General features: G+C 32.3%; 3 protein-coding genes across 3 annotated transcripts; 1 reads left to right on the forward strand and 2 right to left on the reverse strand.

Moving 5' to 3' along the window:
- Positions 1–17,737: 17,737 nt before the first annotated feature.
- CH63R_06371 (Mucin) lies at positions 17,738–19,088 on the forward strand (the record flags this gene model as incomplete). The annotated part of the gene is made up of 2 exons (XM_018301346.1): positions 17,738–18,276; positions 18,335–19,088. 2 exons carry the CDS (start codon positions 17,738–17,740, stop codon positions 19,086–19,088), a joined length of 1,293 nt encoding a protein of 430 aa, XP_018159196.1.
- Positions 19,089–19,629: 541 nt separating this feature from the next.
- CH63R_06372 (Methyltransferase OMS1) lies at positions 19,630–20,957 on the reverse strand (the record flags this gene model as incomplete). Its single annotated transcript, XM_018301347.1, has 2 exons — positions 19,630–19,784; positions 19,844–20,957. 2 exons carry the CDS (start codon positions 20,955–20,957, stop codon positions 19,630–19,632), a joined length of 1,269 nt encoding a protein of 422 aa, XP_018159197.1.
- Positions 20,958–21,558: 601 nt separating this feature from the next.
- On the reverse strand, positions 21,559–23,280 carry CH63R_06373 (Impact protein; the record flags this gene model as incomplete). Its single annotated transcript, XM_018301348.1, has 2 exons — positions 21,559–23,098; positions 23,165–23,280. The coding sequence occupies 2 exons, from the start codon at positions 23,278–23,280 to the stop codon at positions 21,559–21,561; spliced, it is 1,656 nt and encodes a 551-aa protein (XP_018159198.1).
- Positions 23,281–23,598: the final 318 nt, after the last annotated feature.

A 23,598-nucleotide genomic window follows, 5' to 3' on the forward strand; every position in this document is an offset into this window, starting at 1 on the left:
ACATCTTTATTAAATTAGTAAGCTACTTTAAAGGAGGCATTTAATTATTAAGAGTAGAGTTATATTAATAATAATAGAGAAGAGTATTTATTAGTAGATTTATTAGAGGAGGAAGAGATTTATTATAATTGTATAAGGGATTTTATTAATTAATTATAATAGGCTAGCCTCCTCAAATATTGTTAGTAAAGGCCTTATTATTAAGGAGAGTTTTAAATTATTAGTACTTATTAGTAACTTTATTAATATTCATCTAAGTCTATATGTAGAATCTCTCTTAGCTAATAATATTAATAATATTCTTTATAATACAACTCCTATTTATCTTAATATATATAACGTACATGCATAGTGAGCGGATCAACATAGTGAGCGGATCACCTTTCTCTACCTTCCTACTATTATTGTAAGTTAATTCAGCAGCATCGTACGAAATCAATTAAAACTACTTATCATCCTCTTCTTCAGAGGTCTCCCAAACTACCTGACATGTTCGTACGTTATGTCCAGTCTTTCCGCAATTGCCACATCGCCGACCGCGCAATTCACCCCCCTCTGTACGAGCTCCCTCCTGACGCACATTTTCGCCTCCAGCATCAACAATACCCTTCTCTACCCGGATTGCCTCTGCTTCAGCTGCATTAAGGGACCCTCCAAGACGTAGTTGGGTTTTTTTAGCCCTCCGACGCTTGCTTAGTATCTCATTTGCCGTACGAAGCCCACGGCACTCAGCTTCAACAAGAGCTAGTTTGTGTGCTAACTTGCTAATACCTTTAGCCTGCAAGTCAACTACTTCGTACAAATGGGTTGGTGAGCTATGTTGATGACTAGTAATCCTTTTCTTAAGTGATGCAGAGCTTCGTACGGCGTCATGTGCTGTAGTTGGTGTCTTTGGGTCCCAGGAGCCCTGGCTGCTTGGGCGTGAGTTGGATGGTGTTGGCGTCTTTGGCTTGAAATCCAGCCGGGAAATAACTACTTCTGGGTTAAAAGGGACAAGGCCAGCCTGTCTAAAGCCAGCTCGTACGTTTTCTTCACCCATTGAAGTAAAAAAGGCTGCCTTAAAGGCAGGAAAGAAATCGTCCTTAGTAATGTGCGTAATCTGCATCCGCATCATTTTCTCAATTTCCTTGCCGTACGACGCCTTTAGTGGACTAAAACAGCCAACATCAAGAGGCTGGAGCTCGTGCGATGAATGGGGAGGCATGCAAAGAGCAATAATGCTGTGTTCCTTGCAGTAATCGTCAAACTTGGTGGACTTGTGGCTGTTGTGGCCATCAAGGATTAGGAGCCGGAAAGCACCCTTCGTACGAGACTTTGTGCACTTTTCAAAATGCTGTAGCCAATCTAGGCCAATCTCATTTGTAGTCCATCCATTTTCGCTAGGGTGGACGCGCCATTGGGGTGGGAATTGGCCATTGGTATACCACGAGAGGAGGTGATATTTGCCCTTGACGATGACGTACGGAGGCAGCGCCCAGCCATCTGCACATACGCCCTGAATGACAGAAACCCATTCGCGATTGCCAGGCTGCTTCGTACGAGGCCTTCCCTTACGGTCGGAAGTTGTAACAACCTTTGCGTGCGACAGCATTCCCATCAAGAAGCCTGTCTCATCAAAATTGTAGATATCGTCATCGTGGATTCCGTACTTTGCGATTGTGTTTCGTACGAGGGCAAACCAGGCCTGCACAATTGCAGGATCCTCAGCTAATGCCCTCTGATAGTCGATTCTACGTCGAAAACGCGTCTTTAGTTGTGGTTGACGTCGTACGAAGTTCTCTGCCCATCGGGGTCCAACACGCGTCGCGTCGCGTTCGTCAAGGAGGCAATCAGCCATATCTCGTACGTCGTCAAGTCGCGGTGGAAATCCTCGATCGATTAGGTCAATAACTCGTTCAAGAATCACTGTTTCTTCTAGCTCAGTCATCTTCATTGATTTCGATCGCGTTTCTTGTCGTGGTAGTCGTCCGATGCGTCGGTAGTTAAGGGTTGAGAATGGGATCTTGTAGATAGAGGCTGCTTTTCGTACGGATAGTTTTGGGTCTTTTTGGATAGCTTTAAGTGCAAGAATAATGCGGCTTTCATTTGAGGAGGATTCCATAGTCGTGCGTAGAGGAAAGTTGTTGTAAGGAGGAAAGGTAAGAAAGAAGGGGAAAGTGATCCGCTCACTATGTTGATCCGCTCACTATGCATGTACATTATAGAATGTACTAATAAATATATAATAATTATAATTATTAAGACTTAAGGCTAAAGAGTAAGGGAAAGTATAATAAATACTTACTAATAGTAGTTTAATAATACTAGAGAGTTAAATAGAATTAGAGTTATTATTTTAAAGTAATATATTCTATACTTAATTATAAAATAACTTATTTAAGAATGCTGATTTAACTAGTGTAGAACCAACTGGATCCAGCAGTCAAGACTAGTCACACAATGCAAAAAAAAAAAAAACAGTAGTAAAAAGCCTAATACAAGTACTATGCCCTATTCTTATACTGTCAACCTAGTAAGGTAGCTTATTTAAGAATATACAGTACTATAGGATTAGTATAGTCTATTTAATACTAGATTGACTTACTGGAGATAGCTTTACTGCTATTAAGGTCTATACTATTAAGGTTAAGAACTCTTAACTATAGAGGTATTAAACCTTAAGATGCAGGCTTTTTAGATATATATAGTTAGTAAGGATAGAATCTCCTAGGATTCTCCTATTAACTATACTTGCAACTTGCGAAACCTGCAATCCAGACGAATTATCCCTCAGCTGCACAAAACCTACCTTAAAGCAACTAAATTAAATCCTTCTTTTTAATCTAATTAAGCTATATCCTACTTAATTATAGCTACACTTAATATAGATAATCCCTTCAATTTGCCCTACCCTCTTAACTATAACCCCTCAGAGGTTGTATAGTAGTTAATAGTAGCTTAAATAAGTACTATTATTAAATAATATAGAGGGAAATTATTATATAGTATTATTGCTATTAATACTAGAATGGACAATTATACTGTAATTAATATTGCAAGTATTAGATTAGTACTCCTTCTTCTTAATAGCCTAGTAGCTAATTCAGGCCTAATTATTAGGATAAGGTAGGTCCTGCAGTAGAGGCTCTACTTCTTTATTAGTAGGATAGCCCAGTAGTAGGAGGACATTTTAAGGATTGCAATAATTAAGTAATACTTAGGCTGGCTGCAGGCTGTGATCTGCACTATTTAGTGGGTGCAGTACAATTGACGGACGGAAGTCTAAAAGTCGGAAATAGAGATATTATTAGAAGATTGTTGGTGGAAAACTTGATGCAATTGTTATACTTAATACGCCTCACTAAATCCTAGAAAAATAAAAATACGTTCACATAATGCGTAGCCTAGAAGGGTATAAAATAACTTATAATAAGTAAAATAGTATTTAGTAATTAAACTACTTAGTACTCTAGAGAATATAATTTATAAACTATAAGCTAATAATAATATTTAAGCTTTATAGTAGTTAACTAACCTTATTAATTTTTCTATTAATAATAGTATTATTACTACTTTTAGTAATAAAGTTAATTAGATTCTAGTATTAAGTACTCTAGAATACTAAAAATAAGTACCCTAGAGTATATTAGAGCTTATAAGAACCCCCTCTAGTTAATAAAAGTTAAAATAAATATATTAATTAGAGTAGTTAGTATTATACTTTCCTAAATAATAGAGGGGTAATAGTAGCCTATTACCTACTAATTATAGAAGTTATTAAATATAGAATAGTAATAGTATATAGAATAATAGGAATTACTTACTATTATTAAAGGACTTAAGTATTAAATTTACTAGTTATAAGGACTATTAAATAAGTTCCTTATTCTTATAAATTACTAAGTACTAAAAGGAGTTATTAGTACTCTAGTAAGAGATCTCTAAAGGAGACTTACTTAATAAGTATATAAGCTCTTAGTATTTAACTTTAATTTAGAGTATTAAGTAGGAAAGACTAATTTAGTAAATAATTTATTTAGGAGGCTAGACTATATAGAGGGGGATATACTCTATATAGATATTCTCCTAATTTTAGTCTAAAATTTAAATCTTATTAATAAGCTCCTAAAAGAGATATATTAATAAATTATATAAATAGAGAGTAATAATAAAGTTATATAAGTATATATTAATACTATATAAGGATTTCTCTAATTCTCTAATAGTAATAGAAAGGCTAAATAAGTAAATAGAGGTTCCTTACTCTTATATTATTAGTATAATATAGAATATACTAATAAATATATAATAATTATAATTATTAAGACTTAAAGTTAGAGAGTAAAGGAAAGTATAATAAATACTTACTAATAGTAGTCTAAGAATACTAGAGAGTTAAATAGAATTAGAATTATTATTCTAAAATAATAAATTCTATACTTAATTATCATATAACTTATAATAAGTAAAATAGTATTTAATAATTAACTACTTAGTACTCTAGAGAATACAATTTGCAAATTGTAAGCTAAAAAAAAATTCTATTAAACTTAAGTAGTAAGAATTTAGAGTACAATTAGAAGTAGAAAGAGTTATACTCTTAATAGAAGGAATATACTCTTTTTTAAAGTAAGACTAATTATTCTAAAAGTACTAATTCTATAAATAGAGAATTTTTAGTAATACTATAATAATTCTAAATTAGAATATATAAATACTATAAAAATATTAGAGCTAATAATAAGAAAGTTCTATTAGAAAAATATTAGAAATTTAATATAAGACTATATATAGAGTTATTAAGTATACTAGAGTATTAGGACTCTATAGTATAAACTATATAGTTTACTATAGCTACTTCTAATACTAGTATATTTATTCTAGAAAATCTCTATAAATATTATTATAGAGCTACTATTCAACTTTTATAGAAATAGTATTAAATATAATTGCATTTTAATTATTATATATAGAATAATAAAATTTGCAATATTTATACTTATAGTAAAAATATTAAATATAGTACAATTAGTATAATTAATTTAAAAAAGAATAGAGTATTATTTTAGTACTCTAGAGGGTATTATTAATAATAGGAATAACTATTTATAAGTAAATTCTAGAAGGAATTTACTTAAGAATAGGTAATTAAATACTAATTATTAATAGTATACTATTTACAAATAAATAATTAAATAGAATAAGTCTATTAGACTTTAGAGAAGTACTTCTATATTTATACTAATAGCTTATTAGTAAAATAAGTAGTATAGCTTAATAAAATAGAATTTACTTATAATAATAATTATTATACTACTATTAGACTTTTACTAATAATAGTACTCTATAAGTATTATTCCTAGTATATAGAGTATATTCTAATAAGTAATTATACTACTATTACTAGTATAAAAAAAGAATTAAATATACTAAAGTAGTAAAGAATAGAGTAGTATAATAATAGTTAATTACTATAGAATTCTAAGCTAAGTACTATAATTAGAAGTACTAGCTTAAGGAGTACTATTATAGAGAAATTATAGAGTTATTAATAAGAAACTTCTAATTTAAAAATAAATAATTAGTACTTAAATTTATTTAAATTGCAATTGCAGAAAGAATTAGTACTTAAGTCTATTAAGTATATTTACTAGAGTAGTACTAGAGAATGCATAATATCTTCTTAGTAAGCTTTATTAAGCTGTAGACAATTTACTAAAGGAATAATAAGAGTTTAATAAATCTTCTAGAGTTAGAGGAGGACCCTAATAAATAGGAATTTAAGGAGATTATAGTTTATTAAGAATATAGTAATAATTAGAAGTACTTAGTTAAGTAAGTAGAGTAGCTAGTAGAATATAATACTTAGGAATTACTCTACTACTTAGAAAATACTTAAAAAAAAGTTTAGAGCTATAATAAATATATATAAAGGGTCTATAGGAAATAGAGTAATACTTAATTATATATAGTAAACTATTATTAAATTATAAGTAAGACTAACTCTAATTACTATAGAAATTAGTAAATTACTAGTATATTATAAGTAAAATTAATTATAATTCTATTAATAAATTTTTATTAAATACCTACTATTATATAATTAACTAGAATTACTAGAAATAAGTCTAATATAGAAAATACTCTAAACTTACTAATAAACTATTACTAATAATTAAGTACCTCTATTCTTACTCTTATTTTTATTCTTAGAATTATACTAAAGTATACTTAAAGTAATAGTCTCTACTTTAGCCTCTACTTTATAATTATTATACTCTCTAAAATAGTAATACTTAGTATAAGGAATATTAAAAATCTAAATAGTAGAGTTAATACTATTATATTTAAGAATTATATAATATTATACTATAGTAATATTATTAATATATTAGTAAATCTTATAAATCTCTACTATATTCTTATTACTATAAGTATTAAAGAAAGTAAATAAAAGGGGGTAAAGGTCCTTAAGGAGATTAGGGGACTTGGAGTAATTACTTATTAAACTAATAGAGATAATAGGGCTCTAGAGGGGGGGAATAAGCTTAAGAGAAGGCTGAGGAGGTAGAATAATAGGAGGAGGGATATTATTAGTAGGGGGTTATAGAGGTAATACTAGCTTAGAATTTAGAGTAGATTCCTTAGTATAAGTGCAACTCTAAAGAGGCTCCTTAAGCTTAGAATCCTCCTCTTTATTAGAGCTAAGTAAATAGTTAGTAAGTACTATACTATAGCTATACTTATAAATAGAAGCCTTAATAGAAGGAGACTTAGAGAGGAATTAATAATACTTCTATAAAGTAGAAGCCTTCTTTAAAGTAAATTATATACTATTAGTATACTTCTATAGAGTAGCTATACTAGTATTACAAACTATAAATACTAAATTAGTAATAGTAATAGTATAAGTAGGGATAGAATTATTTTAGAAATTAGGAGTTATTTTGCAAAATATAGACTACTTCTTAAACTCCTCTAAATTGTACTTATAATTACTAGAATAATAAGTAAAGTAATAATTGTAAATAAGGAACTTTAGAATTAATTAGAGAGTAATTACTCTACTATTATTATAGAGATAAGTAGGCTAAAACTAATTAAGATATTTTATACTATTATTCTTATTAGTTAGAATTCTAATTTAAATTTACTTATTAGTAATAAATAATTAATAAGCTATTATAGAAGAATTTATATTAATTAAAACTAGAAAGCTTAAATACTTATAATTAAAAGTAAATTCTTAAATTATTATTTAATTAATATTAATACTATAGAGACTACTCTATAATAAGTTAGTAATATACTAAGCTACTTTAATTTAAGTTGTAGAAAAATACTTAAGAGTAGTATAAATATACTATTACTTATAGAGTAATAGTTTACTATTTATTTTATAAATATAGTAGTTTATAAAAGTATTCTAAATTTTCTAAGTAGTACTCTAGAGCTTATAAGAAACTTAAAAGAGAGTTAGTATTAATAAATAATTACTAAAGATAAAGAGAAGAGACCTACTATAGAGTACTTCTTCTAATTAATAATATAAGTAATATAGTAAGTTATATAAGTACTCTAATAGTAGAGAAACTTATTAATATTATAATAGAGCTAATTAAAATAATTAATATAGAGTAGACTATTACTATTAACTTTAGTAAAACTCTCTTTAGTATTATACTTAGCCTTAATTATATTTATAATATAAAGAATAATACTAATAATAGGTAGAAGCTTATTAAAAGTAGAGTAATAATAGGGAATATATAATTAATAGGAAAAAGGAGTATAAAATTTAGGGAAAAGTTATTCTTTAATAAATAATTAATAATAGTATATAGGAAGAGTATAAGAAAAGGAGAAATTTCTTTAATAAGAATAGAATAGGGGGACTATTAAAGTAGATATATAAAGAGTATATATTCATTCTAACTACTTATATATAATAACTACTTAGAGGGCTATTGCAAATAGAGAGGGAAGCAACTATTATAATAATAAAAGTACTTACTTATAGAGAGTATAAAGTAATATAAAAATAATAATAATAAGAGTATTAATAAATATATTATAGTTATAAGGGAACTAAATAATATAAGTACTCTAGTAGAATTATTAGTAATATATAAGTAATAAAAATTACTTATAATAAATGTATTATAATACTAGAATACTTTAATAATATTAGTATAGTAATATAGAGCTAGAGGAATATTAATTTAGGCTATATAGCTTTAGGGACTAAGGCTTAAGAGAGGGAGGCAATTATAAGGGTTTAGCTAGGTAATTAATTAGAGATACCTTAGCTAGGGTGCATAGGCTACAACTACTCTTCTATACTTTAAAGGAAGATTTACTATATAGTTAGAATCTTTAAGTAAAAGTTATACAATAGAGCTATACCTACCTTTCCTAGAAGAACTCTACTTAGTTAAGTACCTTTAGTTATACTCTTATATATATATATACATTAAGTTAATTAGATTTTAGTATTAAGTACTCTATAGTACTATTTATAAGTACCCTATAGTACTTATAATAAAATAAGTACTCTAGAGTAATTTTATTCTTTTTAGGGCTTATTAATAGTTTTTAGTAATTACTTTATTAAGACTATAGTAATTTATATAGAAGTATAATAACTTATTCTTCTTAAGTATAAATAGGACTAGGGCTCTTACTTTACTTATTAATAGTTAAATTTACCCTTAGGATTTTATTTTATTTAAGTATATATAGAGCTCCTCTAGCTGCCTTTCCTCTAGTAAGTATAAGGAGCTAAAAGGAGGCTTTATTCCTAATAATAAATTAATAGTATACTTACTAAGAATAAAGAAGCTTATTTATAAAAATACCTATATACTTAACTGTATATATCCCTATAACTAGAAGAGATATAAGTAAATAGTTTTTTTATTTAGAATTCTTATAACTTTAGCTATAGAAAAGTATATAATCTATTTGTATTTTTTATATATAAGGATTTATAGAGATACTAGTCTATATATAGACTAGTAGAAGTAGTCTAAGCTAGCCCTTTATACTAAGGACTTTAGCCCTATATACTATATAAATATACTATACTATAAGTGTATTTTTACAAATAATAATATGTATTAATTATTTAGGATTTATCCCTTAAGTAGAAGTACAAATAAAGGGAATTTCCCCTTCTATAGACCTTAGATTTTTAGACCTTATGCATGCAATTAATATACAACTTTTTACTTATACTATTATCTCCCTTATTTTATCCTTATTTAAGATATCCTATTTTATCTACTGCCCTATTCTAAGTAGTTATAAGCTTAGCCTTATACTTATAAGACTAAATATTTATATCTTTTCCTCTTTTTAAAGAAAGAATTGCCTCTTTTTACTAGAATTAAACTTACAACCTCTAAATTACAAGAGTATTACCTCTTTTCTAATAGTTATACTATTATACTATATACACTTTTAACTTTACCCTCTGTAGTTTATAAAAGTATTAGTAAATATTGTCTATATATAAGAAACTACCTCACCTGCGTAATGCAATAGTAATTATCTAGTAGCTTCTGTATGCACTGCGTGCAGACAGTTAGTTTAATTCTAACTATAGGAACCTCTATTGCAGTAGTCTACTTAGTTACTAGGTTACCTACTGCATATAGAGCCCTAGGCCCTATATGCACAATAGGGCTCTAATAATAATACACGCATTAAGTTAAAAAGTATAGAGTTAATAGGAAAAGGGCAGACAAAAATAAGATTCCTTAATAAGTATAAGAATATAAGAGGGTTTTTCCTTTAACCCTTTAAAGGGGGGTTTACCTCTTATATGTATAAATTAAAATATTTGTATAGGGTAACTAAGTACTATATAAGAAGTCTTTATTAGATAGTCTCCTATTAATAAAACTTCCCTTATAAATAAGAAACTACCTTAATTTCTCCTATTTAATCTTTCTAATATTAACTTTACTAATAAGTACTCTATAATAATAAAAAGACTACCTCTTAAAGCCTCTTTTTCTAATAGATTTAATAGTTTTATTTATTTTCTTAAAAAACCCCTACTTTAATACTAAATAAATAATTTCCTATAATACTCTTTTTTTAACTACTCTTAATATTACTAATACTTATTAATATATATACTTTTTATTACTATTCAACTTACTCTTTTAGGGTCTATTTAAATATACAACCTTTTTTCTAATACTATTTTGCCTCAATTTATTATTAACTAAATTTAAATTGAATCTATAATATACTCTTATATACTTTTATATACTCTTATGTACTTTTTTATTTATAAATAAAAAGATTTATTTATATAAAATAGAAGGAATTACAATTTCTAAATTCTCTAGAAGCTTAAATTACTCTACTTAGGTAATTAAGTTTAAATCTTTCCTTATAAGTAAAAATATAAAATCTAGCCTAGAATTTGCCCTTTCTACTAGTAATTAGAAGTCTATAGACTTAAAAGTACTAACTTATATAAAGCTTTTATATAAGAATAACTCTTTAAGGATTACAAAAGACTCTAATAGTAGATTTAAAGCTTAAAAAAAACCTAAAAGATGTATATAAATTTACTAATTTTACTAATAAATATTTTACTTATAAAGAGTTCTTTTATACTTCCCTAGAATCCTTTAATTCTATAGAGGCCTACTTTAATAAAATTAAAGAGCTTATAAATAATTTAGCTTATAAATAATTTAGCTTTTAAATTAATTACTTTACTTAATTAAATTATAATAGTATAAGTTTTTAATAGCTTAAATAAGAGTTATAAAGATTCTATTACCTGCGTAATGCAATAGTAAGTATCTAGTAGTATCTATACACTCTGCGCGCAGACAGTTAGTTTAATTCTAACTGCAGGAATGCTATTTTGCAGAGACCTAATTAGTTACTAGGTACCCTACTCTATAGGTAAAAGCGGAGCCCTAAGCCCTACATATACAATAGGGCTCTAATAATAGTATACGCATAGGGTAAAAAGTATAGTATAAATAGGAAAGGGCAGATAAAAATAAGCTACAATACTGTATAGGAATATAAGAGGGTTTACCTTTAACCCTTTAAAGGGGGGTTTACCTCTTATATGTATAGGTTAAAACTATATAGGGCATTTAGTACTATATAAGAAGTATTTATTAAAATATCCTTCTATTAATAAAACTTCCCTTATAAATAAATAAATAAAGGTTCTATTACTAATATTACTTAAGCTTTAAGAAAGAATTTAGAGGCTTATACTCTAGACTCTTTATTTGTAAATCTTATAGATAAAGTAAAAAGAAAGCCTATAAATATTCTCTATACCTCTAATATTAATAATAGTAATATTATTAAAAGAGGAATAAACAAAAAACTCTAGAAAAAATAGAAAGAGTTATTCTGCACTTACTATAAGCTGAAAAGCTATATAGTAGAAAATTGCCATTTTCTTTATTTAAATAAAACTCTAAAAAATTAGGAAAAGCCTATTAATACTATTAATACTACAGTAAGTAAAATAAAGGTAAATAAGAAAAAGAAACTACTCTATAAAAAGTAGAAAGCTCTAATAGCTAAAAGAGCTATAATAGAAGAAATACCCTTTGCTAATAAAGAGCATTCTATAGCTAATATAACTGTAGATACTATAGATTTAAATAAAGGGGAAAGAAGTACTCTAGAAGAAGAAGAAGATCTTATAGATTTTACAGATATTATAAGTAAAACCTCCTATAAAATGCTTAATAACCCTTCTTTTAAAAATATGTATACTATAGGTAATATAATTAAGCCTATAGTAAATAATAATAGTGTATTTTATTTAAATACTATAGTAATAGTTTATATTATATATATTAAATCTCTTTTTATAAAAATAAGAGCTATAAATAAAACTATTAATTAGAGTAAAGTAAAATAGTAAAAAATAAACTTTATAATGTAGCTATATAGTAAATTACCTATTATAGTAAGTTACCTACTTTTCTAACTTTCTACCTCTTTAACCTTTATATATTTTTCCCTCTATATATAAATATATAATCTACTTTAATTAAAAATCGTATTATTCTTACTATTTAAGCTCTTAAAAAAGACTTAAAAATATCTGTATAGATAGCTACTTCTACTTTTAAAGTCCTCTCAAAATACTATACAATTAATATATAGAATGCATTATATAAAGTAAAAGATAATTAAGTTTAATAAAAATAATTATAATTAAAGAGGAGGGAATTCTTAAATAAGTTATTAATTTAATTAATTAAGAGTTCCCTCTATAATAAGAAAATATATAAGAAATAGCTAATTAATTCCTAAATATATATAATAGAATATATATAGGACCCTAATAAGTAGAGAATTTTATATAATGAATTCCTAAATTAAAAATACAATTTTAATATTAAGTTAATTATTAGAGGGCCTTAATTAAGAATTCTATAATAATATAAGGCTAATTTGTACTTATGCAAAATATAATTATAAAGTATAGAATACTTAATAATAATATTTATATTTTTAATAAGACTAAATTCTTAATAAGAATACTATTATACATAAAAGTTATTATAATATTTAACTATAAAGGAAAGCCTTATATAAAGTAGTTTAGTAATTAGAAATAAGTTTCTATTATTTAGAGTATATATATAAATAGCTAAATAATACCTCTATATAATATTATAAAGAGTAAATATTACTTTTTCTCTTAGTATACTAATAGCTAATTCCTAGCTATATAGTATATTTATTTAAGTAAAAATAAATAAGTAATAAATAATATTAGCTTAAATTAGCTATAGTACTTAATTTAGTATATAAAGTCTTATATAAAGAGTTTTTATTATTTTTTAATTCTTAATAATTATAATAGTTATAAATTAACTAATTTTAATAAATACTATAAGGAATAAAGTATTATTACTCTTTATATACTTCTCTATTTATTATATAAACTCTAGCCTCTTAATATTAAGTACTTTAGCTTATTAAAGTACTTATATAATAAGGAAATTAAAAAAATAATATAAATGCAAATTTTATATATTACTAAGGATAATTTCTTTCCTACTTTTAAAGTAGTACTCTTTACTTTAATAGGGGAAGATAATATACAAGTTAATTTTAAATAAGTAAGCTTTATACTTTTTAATTCTAAAGTAGTTATCTCTTAATTAAATTTTAAGCTAAAAATACTAATACTCTTAATTTTATAGTTAATTAGCTAAGGCTTCTAGAATGCAAAGATACTAATTATAATATATATATATAGTAAGTTACTTATTATAGTAATTTACCTACTTCCTCTTCCTTCTATACCTTCCCTCTTCCTCTTAGCTTTACTCTATATATATAATAATAAATTTTACTTTAAATAAAAGCTGTATTCTCCTTATACTTTAAGATATTAAAAAAGACTTAAATTATTTATATAGAAGGCTACTTCTATTTGCAATATTCTAAGAATAATACTTTATAATTAATATATTGAATAACTACTATAATAAGAAATATAATTAAAATTAAAAAATAAAATTAAATTAGAAAAAATAGTAATTCTCAAATAAGTTACTAATTTAATTAATTAAGTATTTCTACTGCAACTTAATAATATATAGAATATAGCTAATTACCTCCTTAATAAATACAATATAATATATATTAGACTCTAATAAGTAGAGAAATTTATATAATATTAATTATAATTAAAATTACATTTTTAATATAGAATTAATTATTAGAGAGTATTAATTAAGAATTCTATAATTGTATAAGTCTAGTTTACCCTTATATAAAATATAATTATAAAGTATAGAATTTATAATAATAATATTTATAATTTTAATAAAATAGGCTTCTTAATAGGAATACTAATGTATACAAAAATTATTATAATTTTTTAATTACTATAGAAAGCCTTATATAAAGTAGCTTAGTAATTACAAAATAATTTCTATTATTTAGAGTATATATATAAATAACTAAATACTACTTTTAAATATTATTATTAAGAGTAAATATTACTTTCTCTTTTAGTATACTAATAGTTAATTCCTACTCTAATAGTATTTTTACTCTAGTAAAGATAAATAGACTATAAATAAGATTAGCTTAAATTAGCTATAGTATTTTAAAAAGTATATAAAGTCTTATATAAAGAGTACTTTTTAATTTCTAATTCTTAATAATTATAATAATTATAAATTTACTAAATTTAATAATTACTAATATATATATATATAGTAAGTTGCAAATTATAGTAAGTTATATATCTCTTATTATTAGTAAAAGCCCTATTTGTACTTATTTATTAAAAACTAAATTTCTTAATTAAAAAAGGCCTAGTTTAAAGATTTAAGCTACAATAAGAGTTAGAGTATAGTAAATAATAGTATAGAAACTATTATCCTACTCTAGTCTTATTAAGTAACCCTACCTCTTATTTAAGTCTCTAAATAAGAGAATTACTATAAACTTAAAATTAGAGAGGGATAATAATTTCTATACTATTATTTACTATATTCTAACTCGTATTATAGTTTAAATCTTAAAATTAGGCCTTTATTAGTTAAGAATTCAATTTTTAATAAATAGAAAAAAATAGTACTTTTACTAGTAATAAGAGATATACAACTTACTATAATCTACAATTTACTATATATATATATTATATAGAATATAGTATTATTACTTTTTATATACCTCCCTATTTATTATAAAAGCTCTAGCTTCTTAATACTAGCTACTTTAGTCTACTAAAAGTACTATATAATAAGAATATTAAGAAAATAAAATAAATGCAAATTATATATATTATTAAGAATACTTTTTTTCCTACTAGTAAAATAGCCTCTTTTACTTTAATAAGTAAAGAAAATATATAAGTTAATTTTAAATAGACTAATTTTATTCTTTTTAATTTAGAAGTAGTTATTTTCTACTTAAATTTTAAGCTAAAAATACTAATACTATTTAATTTATACTTAAGTAATTAGAACTTCTAGAATTTCAACATACTAATTATAATATATAATACTATATAAAATTCTATATTACTTAAGAAAGGAATTATAAATTATTAACATAATTTATTAATTTATTTATATAAAGTAATTAATTTATAAATTAAAAGTATTAGTAAATTAGAATATAAATTAACTCTTATTAAAGCTAAGTATACCCTTTTAAGCTACGCATTATATAAATGTATTTTTATTTTTCTAGAATTTAGTAAAGTATATTAAGTATAATAATTGCATTAAGTTTTCTACTAATAATCTTCTAATAATATCTCTTATTAATTGTACTACACCTACTAGATAGTATAAATTACAGCCTACAGCTAGCCTAAGTATTACTTAATTATTGCAATTCTTAAAATGTCCTCCTACTACTAGGCTATCCTACTAATAAAGAAGTAGAGCCTCTACTATAGAATCTACCTTATTCTAATAATTAGGCTTAAATTAGCTACTAGGCTGTAGAGAAGAAAGAGTACTAATTTAATACTTGCAATATTAATTACAGTATAATTATCTATTCTAGTATTAATAGTAATAATACTGTATAATAATTTCCCTCTGTATTATTTAATAATAGTACTTATTTAAGCTACTATTAACTACTGTACAACCTCTAAGGGGTTATAGTTAAGAGAGTAGGGTAGGTTAAAGGGGTTGTCTATATTAAGTATAACTATAACTAAGAATATAGCTTAATTAAATTAGAAAGAAGGATTTAATTTAGTTACTTTAGTAAGTTTTATAAAGCTAAGGGATAATTTATCTAAATTGCAGGTTTTGCAAATTGCAGTAAAGGAGATTCTATCCTTACTAACTATATATATTTAAAAAGCCTGCATCTTAAGATTTAATACTTCTATAGTTAAGAGTTCTTAATCTTAATAGTATAGACCTTAATAGTAGTAAAGCTATCTCTAATAGACTATACTAATCCTATAGTACTGTGTATTCTTAAATAAGCTACCTTACTAAGTTAATAGCATAAGAATAGGGTATAGTACTTATATTAGGCTTTTTACTACTATTTTTTTTGTATTGTATAACTAGTCTTAACTGCTGGATCTAATTAATTCTATACTAGTTAAATTAGCATTCTTAAATTAAATTAAAGCTAAGTACTATAAATTTTATATAGTAAATAAAATACTAAGTAAGTACTAGAGAGTTAAGAAAACTTAATTATATTTTAGAGAGTCCCTTAATATAGCTAAAGTAGAGGTAATTTAAGTAGAGAAGAATATTATTAATACTAGAGGTAAAAATATATATTAAGAGGGGGCTTATATAGAGGGAGGTAAATTGTATAATTAGTAATATAGTAATTATAGAAAGACTAAATATAATATATAAATATATTAAGTTGTATAAGAGACTTCTAAAGAAGAGAATAATAAGTAGTTTTAATTAATTTTATATAATACTACTTAATTAACTTATATAAATAGCTAGAGAGTAAGAGGAGGTAGCTAACTTACTATAATAACTAACTTACTATAATAACTAACTTACTATATATATATATTAATTATAGAAAGCCTAAATGTAATTTATAAATTTATAAAGTAATTTAGAATAGTAATTAGGAAGAGAATAAGGAGTAGTTCTAATTAATTTTATATATTATAGTTTAATTAATTTATATAAAAGGTAGAAGAGTAGAGGAAAGTAGCCCACTTACTATATTAGCTTACTTACTATATAAGTATATTAACTTTAATTAATTTTATATATTATAGTTTAATTAATTTAAATAAAATATAAAAAAGTTAGGAAAAGTAGGTAATTTACTATAATAGGTAACTTACTATATAAGTATATTATAGGAAATTGTAAATTTTTTAATTTTAATTTATATAAATTACTTTTAGGAAGAAAAAGTAAAGAATTTATAAAAGTATAGCTAAAAGTACTTAATTATATAGAAATATATTAGAAAAAGATAGTATAGTTCTATTATATTATTTTTACTTAAAGATTCTAAATATTATAATGAAACTTCCCTTTAAGTATAGAAGAGTAATTATAGCCTATATACTTTAGCTAAAGTATCTCTAGCTAGTTTCCTAGCTAAACTCTTATACTAACTACTAGTAAATATAAATCTACCTACCTATAGAGTTTATAGTCTTATATACTGTAAATCTTCCCTAAGGAAGAGTTAACTATAAAGAGATATACTTAATTATACCTGCCTTTTGCTTTGCCTTGCCTTTTGCCTTTTGCTTTACCTGTTTCCTGCTTCATTACACTATAGAGCTGTGTAAGTCAGCAGCCCCTTCGCTGGCCCTTCAGCCTAGTGTCACGTGACGCTACTCCTCACAGCCGTGGCCTTTGGTCCTCCTGTCGCGCAGCCCACTACACCTGTCTGCCTGCAACAGGCTACCAGGAGGGCTGCGTCACTATTACTGTACATAGGCATAGCCCCGCAAAGAAACACAAAAAAACTCTTTTTAAGTACATGTCTACTTGCATCGGCATGCAAAGGTGGAGACGTGGCACCATTTCCACTTTTGTGCACCCCTTACGTCTGCGATCAGGGGTCGCGTGAAAAAACAGCGGGGAAAAACCAGAAAAAAAAAAGATTCGGATGTGAGCTCTTCCCAGTATAATGTCGTTGCCCAGCACGCAAATCCATCCTATCCCCCAAACACTGAGAGGACCCCTAAGACAAGTTCATTATTACCAACCCCCCATTCGCCCACCCGTGTTCGACCCCTTCTTCTTCCTGTCATTGTATGTTTTTACCACAAGAGTTACTTTACCTCCGTTACCAAAATACACCTAGCTCTGGCTTCATCCCACAACCTGTCGCCAAGATGCCGTACAATACTCGTCGCAAGTCACTGTCTCTGCCGTCCTTGGGTATTCACGTCCCAGGTAGCCATCCATCCCGTAGCCCTGCTGTGGTCACCCCGAATCGAACCGTTTCCGAGAACCTGGGAAGCCGCATTACAATCACACCAGCTTCGTATCCGAATAAGAGACTGAAACGCTCCCTCGGGGATGATGGATCGCGGCATAGACATGCATCACACAAGCGCCCAGATGAACAGGTCATGCTAGACCACAAGCCGCCCCCATCACCGCCCCCGGAAAATATTGAGATGCAAGATGCCACCAGCGACGGCTTGGCCATGAAGCAAATAGATCTCGATCGAATCAACGACGAGGTTGTCGAGGCTGTCATTATCCAATTACAGATGACTTGTAATCGTCCTCATTTAGTCAGGGAACTGGCCACCGTCCTGTCGCAACAAGTTCCTATTGTGAAGAAGTAATATTGTCCCACACAACCCCTTTCGCTCTGGCCGACATGCTAACTTTCTATAAAGCTCCGCGAATCCTTGCGCCATCATCTCTTCCCGCCTCACCGCGTACCTGAAGCGCTCTTGCTGGAGGGCTCTGGCACCATGCCCGCTAGGCAAGGAACAGGAGACGGTACACCCGCGCCGGACATATTTCTACCTTACAACGAGTCCAAGACAGCCCTTCCCGGACTCTCCTGCGTACATCCAGAGGGCTGTCATATCCCCATCGCTCTCAAGTATCTCATCAGGCTCTGAGGATGGCGAAGATGTCGACCTTCGCCGCAGAGAATTGAGCCCGTCTCCCGAGGTCGACTTGTCCTCTCACGAACTCGACGAAGGTGACGATGACTTCGCCATGCCCACTACACCGGTTGGATCACTACCCAGCAGCCTCCGGTACTCGAGAAGCCACCGAAGTGCGTCGCCTCCCTTGGAAAAGGATGAGCGCGAGTTTACACAGACAGCCGATGGGCTCCAGAAGCGCAAGCTGGCCCGTGAGCTTTCGTTAACAGGCAGCGTTGAGCACTCTACCAATGCCTATGAATCGGCACGGGACGATGGCATGTTTGACGAGAAACACGGCGCAGCAGTCGGCAATGGGACTATTCCCACGCATCAATTCATTAACAGTCCAGTTATCAAGGCATCGGTGCCTTCGAGCGCACGAAAAGAGAACGACAGCGAAAGCTGGTTCAAGTTGGGGAGCCTACTAGAGTGGGATCATTGCCCCGAGAACATTGAACTCGATGAGCTTGACTGTTTGCTGGACTCTTGTTAATGGCCGTGATGTGTAACGTGAAGCTGAGAACTGTTCCACGTCGCGTCTCACAACGCCAGCCAGTTGTCCGCAGAGGATGTCGCGGACTCGAGAATTTTGTCGAAACACCTTGTTTCTGCGCTGAACGGATTCAAAACGAGAGATTGAAAGTGGACGATTACGCAAATGGAAAAGAACGAGAACAGGGGTATGTGGTGATTCTTTTAACTCTTTGGCGAGCCATTTTGGCTCTCAGACACAGGAGCAAAGGCTGAGCGGACGCCATGTATCATCAATATTGTACAACAGGCTCATCCGTCGGGTGTCTATGAAAGCTTTGGCGTTCAGGTTGGTGGGCTGGGCTAGGAGCGGAAGAGGTTTTGGGGTATGTATGACTGAAATGAAATAAACAGACCTCTCCTGTCCTCACACCTTTAGGGGACGTCGTCGACCACTTGACAACTTGAATATTCGTGATTCCCCCCCTGTCCATTGCCCCATCCTCCTAACGACAAGGATGGAAAGTAGACGAGATTCAAGTTTCGCAAAACCAGCCCAGTCGTTAAGAGGTGTGCGACACTCTCAATTCAACCCACAAGGTAGTTCCGAGTTGAGTGATGTATGGGCGATCGAGTTTGACTACTTCGAGCTCGGGCAGCGACTCAGCTGCGCTTTCGATAATATGAGCGATATCTCGATTCCACCAGCACCCGTACTCTAGGGGAAAGAAAAGCTTGAGTCAAGTCCGGCGAGTGAATCTGAGAGGGCGGGCTTACTCTTGAAGTGTGAAGCCGCCGACCTGTCTAGCAAACCGTTGACGAAACCCCACCACCCTCGGCCATGCTCGACGAGGATAATTCTGCCAGTATCCGGCTTCACCATGTTGGCTAGGTCCCGAATCACTTGTTTGGGATCGCGAACACTACACAGCGAGAATGTTGAGCAGACAAAGTCATACTTTGTTGACGTCGAGATTTGCTCCGGTGGGGGAGGAATGAAAACGTGTATGTCAGACTGGAAAACCCTCAACTTGTTCGATAGATAGGAGTATACTCCCCAGTGGCTCTGTGCAGGTAGGGACTGTTGTTGGGCTTGAGACTCAACGCCTGCCAGTTGGGGAACCATTTGCGCAAGCTTGTCTATGGCGACGCCCAGCATCTCGCCCGAGATGTCAACTCCAGTGTACGAGAGAATCGGCGCCGCCGCGACATTAACAGAGCGGTCTACGGCTTTAGCTGCTGTTGTGTGTTGGAGTCCGGTCGACGATGCAGACGGTGATTCGGGTTGAAGGATGGTGCTCCAGTCGTAATATGACAAGTTTCGACCGGTGCCGATTGCGACCTCGAGCACATGTCCCGAAGCCTCTGCAGCTAGTTTGCGCCGCAAAGCAGTGATACCCATCAACCACTCAGAGCCATCGAGACTCTGGTCGAATTTCCGAGCCGACTCCTTGGTAAAGACATTGCTGGGACGCCCTTTGGGAACAGTATCTGGGCCTGATTCCGAACCTTGGCAGCAAGGCGACGAACAGAGTGAGGAGACCAGGAGGCTTATGTATATGCCCAGGCCCAAAGCCACAACACCGGATGCGAGCAAGGGTGTCTTCCTGGCCTTGAATATAATATCGGCAGTTTCGAGAGCAGGGGCTGGAGTTGAGGACGGGGTCGGGTTAGCGCGGCGAGGAGAGTAAGTTTTGGCCTGTTTCATTCTATGCCATTGTAAGCAAGCGAGTATGGCTGGGTATGCGTTATTGGTAGGTAGAACCGACTGTTGAGAAGGCTTCGAATTCTGTCTCATCGATCGAGTTGAAGCTAATCTTTGCAGAGCCGAGGGAAGTCTAGCAGACAATCTCCATCTAGGGCATCCAGCCCGGGTTGCATTGCGTAGCATCGGCCGAGTTTGCTGTCAAGAGAAACAGAGCAGTATATTTCGTATCGCTGGGCCGAGAGGATGGTGTTGGAAGTAGGTGAGATTGGCTGGGGTTTGGGAGCAGTTACCTCCGTGGAATTCGGTTGGTTGTGTTCAATCGATGGGAGTCAATGTTTGGTGAGGCGGTACCTGACCGGTGCTCAGTTGACAATGGGGTGGGCCGAAGGTGAGAGTCAGGGTGGGACCGGATAGTCAACCGGACGCGTTGGCACCGGTCGTGCTGTGTTTGCTTAACTCCATCACTTCTATGTTTATAGGCCATTTGGTTTACATTGTACACCATTAGCTAGGAGCGCACCATCCTGGCAAATATGAATATTCTGTAGTAGGAAAAAGTATGAAGCACGGCGATCTGCCCTGGTGTTTACTGCCCTTCCGTCCCTAGCTCCCTGCCACACCCCTCTTGCACTGCACGTCAGCTTGGAGTGAGTGACGCATGAACATTGCTATGTTTTTAGCAAGATCGTTTCCGTGCTCGGTCATTTGTATCGAAAGACAGAATTGAGTATGATGCTCTCTACATACGAGAGGACGTGAGAGTCGAACCAGGCAGATCAAGATGTCACTCCTCCCCGCTTCCCTCGGAGTTGCTCCGACGTAAATGGAGTATGTCACTGAGCCTCAGACAGCCTTTTGCACCCCACCCTGCTATTCCCGGCTCTACCTCTGGCCGGATCGCGGCGTACCACGAGAATGCCCTCCGGTTCAACTCGGGAGGGGTCAGGTCGCTCCAGCTTTCGAATAGTAACCTGAAAGCCCCCAGAAGCCGGCCAAGGTTTCGAAGCTTCTCGGCCTCTGCTTCCGATTTGCTGAGCTTCCCCCCCCCAGCCCGCGATATACTTCTTTCCAAACAGTTCTCCCCGCCTGGACTTGTTGCATCATTCTCGTTCTGACTGGAGGCAAAGCTCTTCAGCAAATACGACCGGGCCGATTCCGGGCGAAAGATCGGAGCGCCAGTGACTGTACGATTTCCATCATCTGCACTTCGTACGTTACCGCTTCCTGCCAGCCTTTGGAGATCAAGTGCCCAGAGCGCTACGCGCTCAGCACCAACCTCGCTCTGGGGAAGCCGTAGTCTTTGAGAGAGCGCCTCCGTGATGACGTTCCTCATAAGCCTCCAGCGATCCGGGCCTAACATTTCGCCTCCAAACCATCTGCTCAGCACGACCACGACGTTGGTGACGCTAGCCTCTCTCATCAACCGTAGGATGAATTGGCCGCAGCCTGTTTCTCCATCATCTTCACATCTTTCGCGCACTTCCCCAACCCCTCCCCAGTGTTTCTGCTCCTGAATTCGAAAACCCCAGGCGTTGTGCGTCGCCGTCTGTAGGAGTGGCTCGGACGAGAGCAGTGAGCGGGTAAGAGCCGACGCCTGCCCAACATTATCAACACTCGCAACTCGCGCAACAAAAGTCGAAGACTTGAAAGTGATTTGGCGACTGATGGACCACGGCGATTTCGAAACCGCGATGGCACACTTATGCACCGCCGCATCCGACGGTTTCGTTGCCATTCGAGGTACAGCACCCGAGGTGCCATCGAAGGTTGCTGGAGCCGCCACCACTTCCTCGGCTGCCAACTGGTAGTCACCCCGCTTGAGGACGGCTATCAACCTGCCCATAATGCTGACTTTTGGTTGCCCTTCACCCCAGGAGGCATCGTTGTCAGAAGTGTTAGCCAACCCAATGTCGACGGCCTTAGTCCTGGCATTTGCGCTTACGACTGCCTGGGCCAAACTGAGACGACTTGACAAAGGCTGCAAAGGCATAGTGCATCGAAGAAGTTCGACGACAAAAGCCAACATAATTGGTGCCCGGTTGGTGTAAATCAGCGCCTTGGCGATCTCCCATTCATCTGTGACGATGGGAAGAGCCAAGGCATCCTCCAGCTTCTCTGCACTTTGACATACAGCCTCGGCACTGCTGCCGTCGTGTCGGTTCTTCGCACGTTTGTCGCCGTCGGCAGTTAGCGATTCACCGGCTCGTTTGGTACTTGGTCGTTTCAAATGCACCTTGCAAGCGGTCTGAAGAGACTTGGCCGCCTTCGAATCTCCCAAGGCGCTCTCGACTACGTCAAAAGGAGCCTCGCTTATCTGTTTTATGCTGTCGGTTTTGTGCGAATGAGACTTTGATGGGAAAGAAACCAGAAGGAGTTATCGGGAAACATACCTCCGTAGGTCTCTGGCCTGCAGGGCTTTGACTTGGCCCATAGCGGCCATCATTGACACTCCTTTTCGGGAGGTGATGATCCTTAGGAGCTCTTGTAGATCCTGCTGCGAAGCCATCTGAATCGTAGTCTGACGGAATATCGCTGCATTCACTCTTGTGGGCGTTGTCTCATCTTTGTCGACATCTAGGGGGGGGGGGGGGGGGGGGGGGGGGAGTGCCTTGGGACCCTTAGCGGCGGCAGCGAACGGCTTCGATGTAACTACAGGCGCCGCGAAGAATAATGGTTCGCGGAGGCGAAAGAGCGCAGGTTTGCTACAAGTTTGAGGCTTCAAGAAGAGATGAGGATTTGGAGCTGGTACAAGGTTTGAAGGATGAAAACTGAATGCAAGAGTCGAGTGGCGTGGCTTAGGTGATAGAATTTGATGAGGTAATGC

Source organism: Colletotrichum higginsianum, chromosome 4 (genome assembly GCF_001672515.1).
Source record: "Colletotrichum higginsianum IMI 349063 chromosome 4, whole genome shotgun sequence".
Lineage (NCBI taxonomy): Eukaryota > Fungi > Ascomycota > Sordariomycetes > Glomerellales > Glomerellaceae > Colletotrichum > Colletotrichum higginsianum.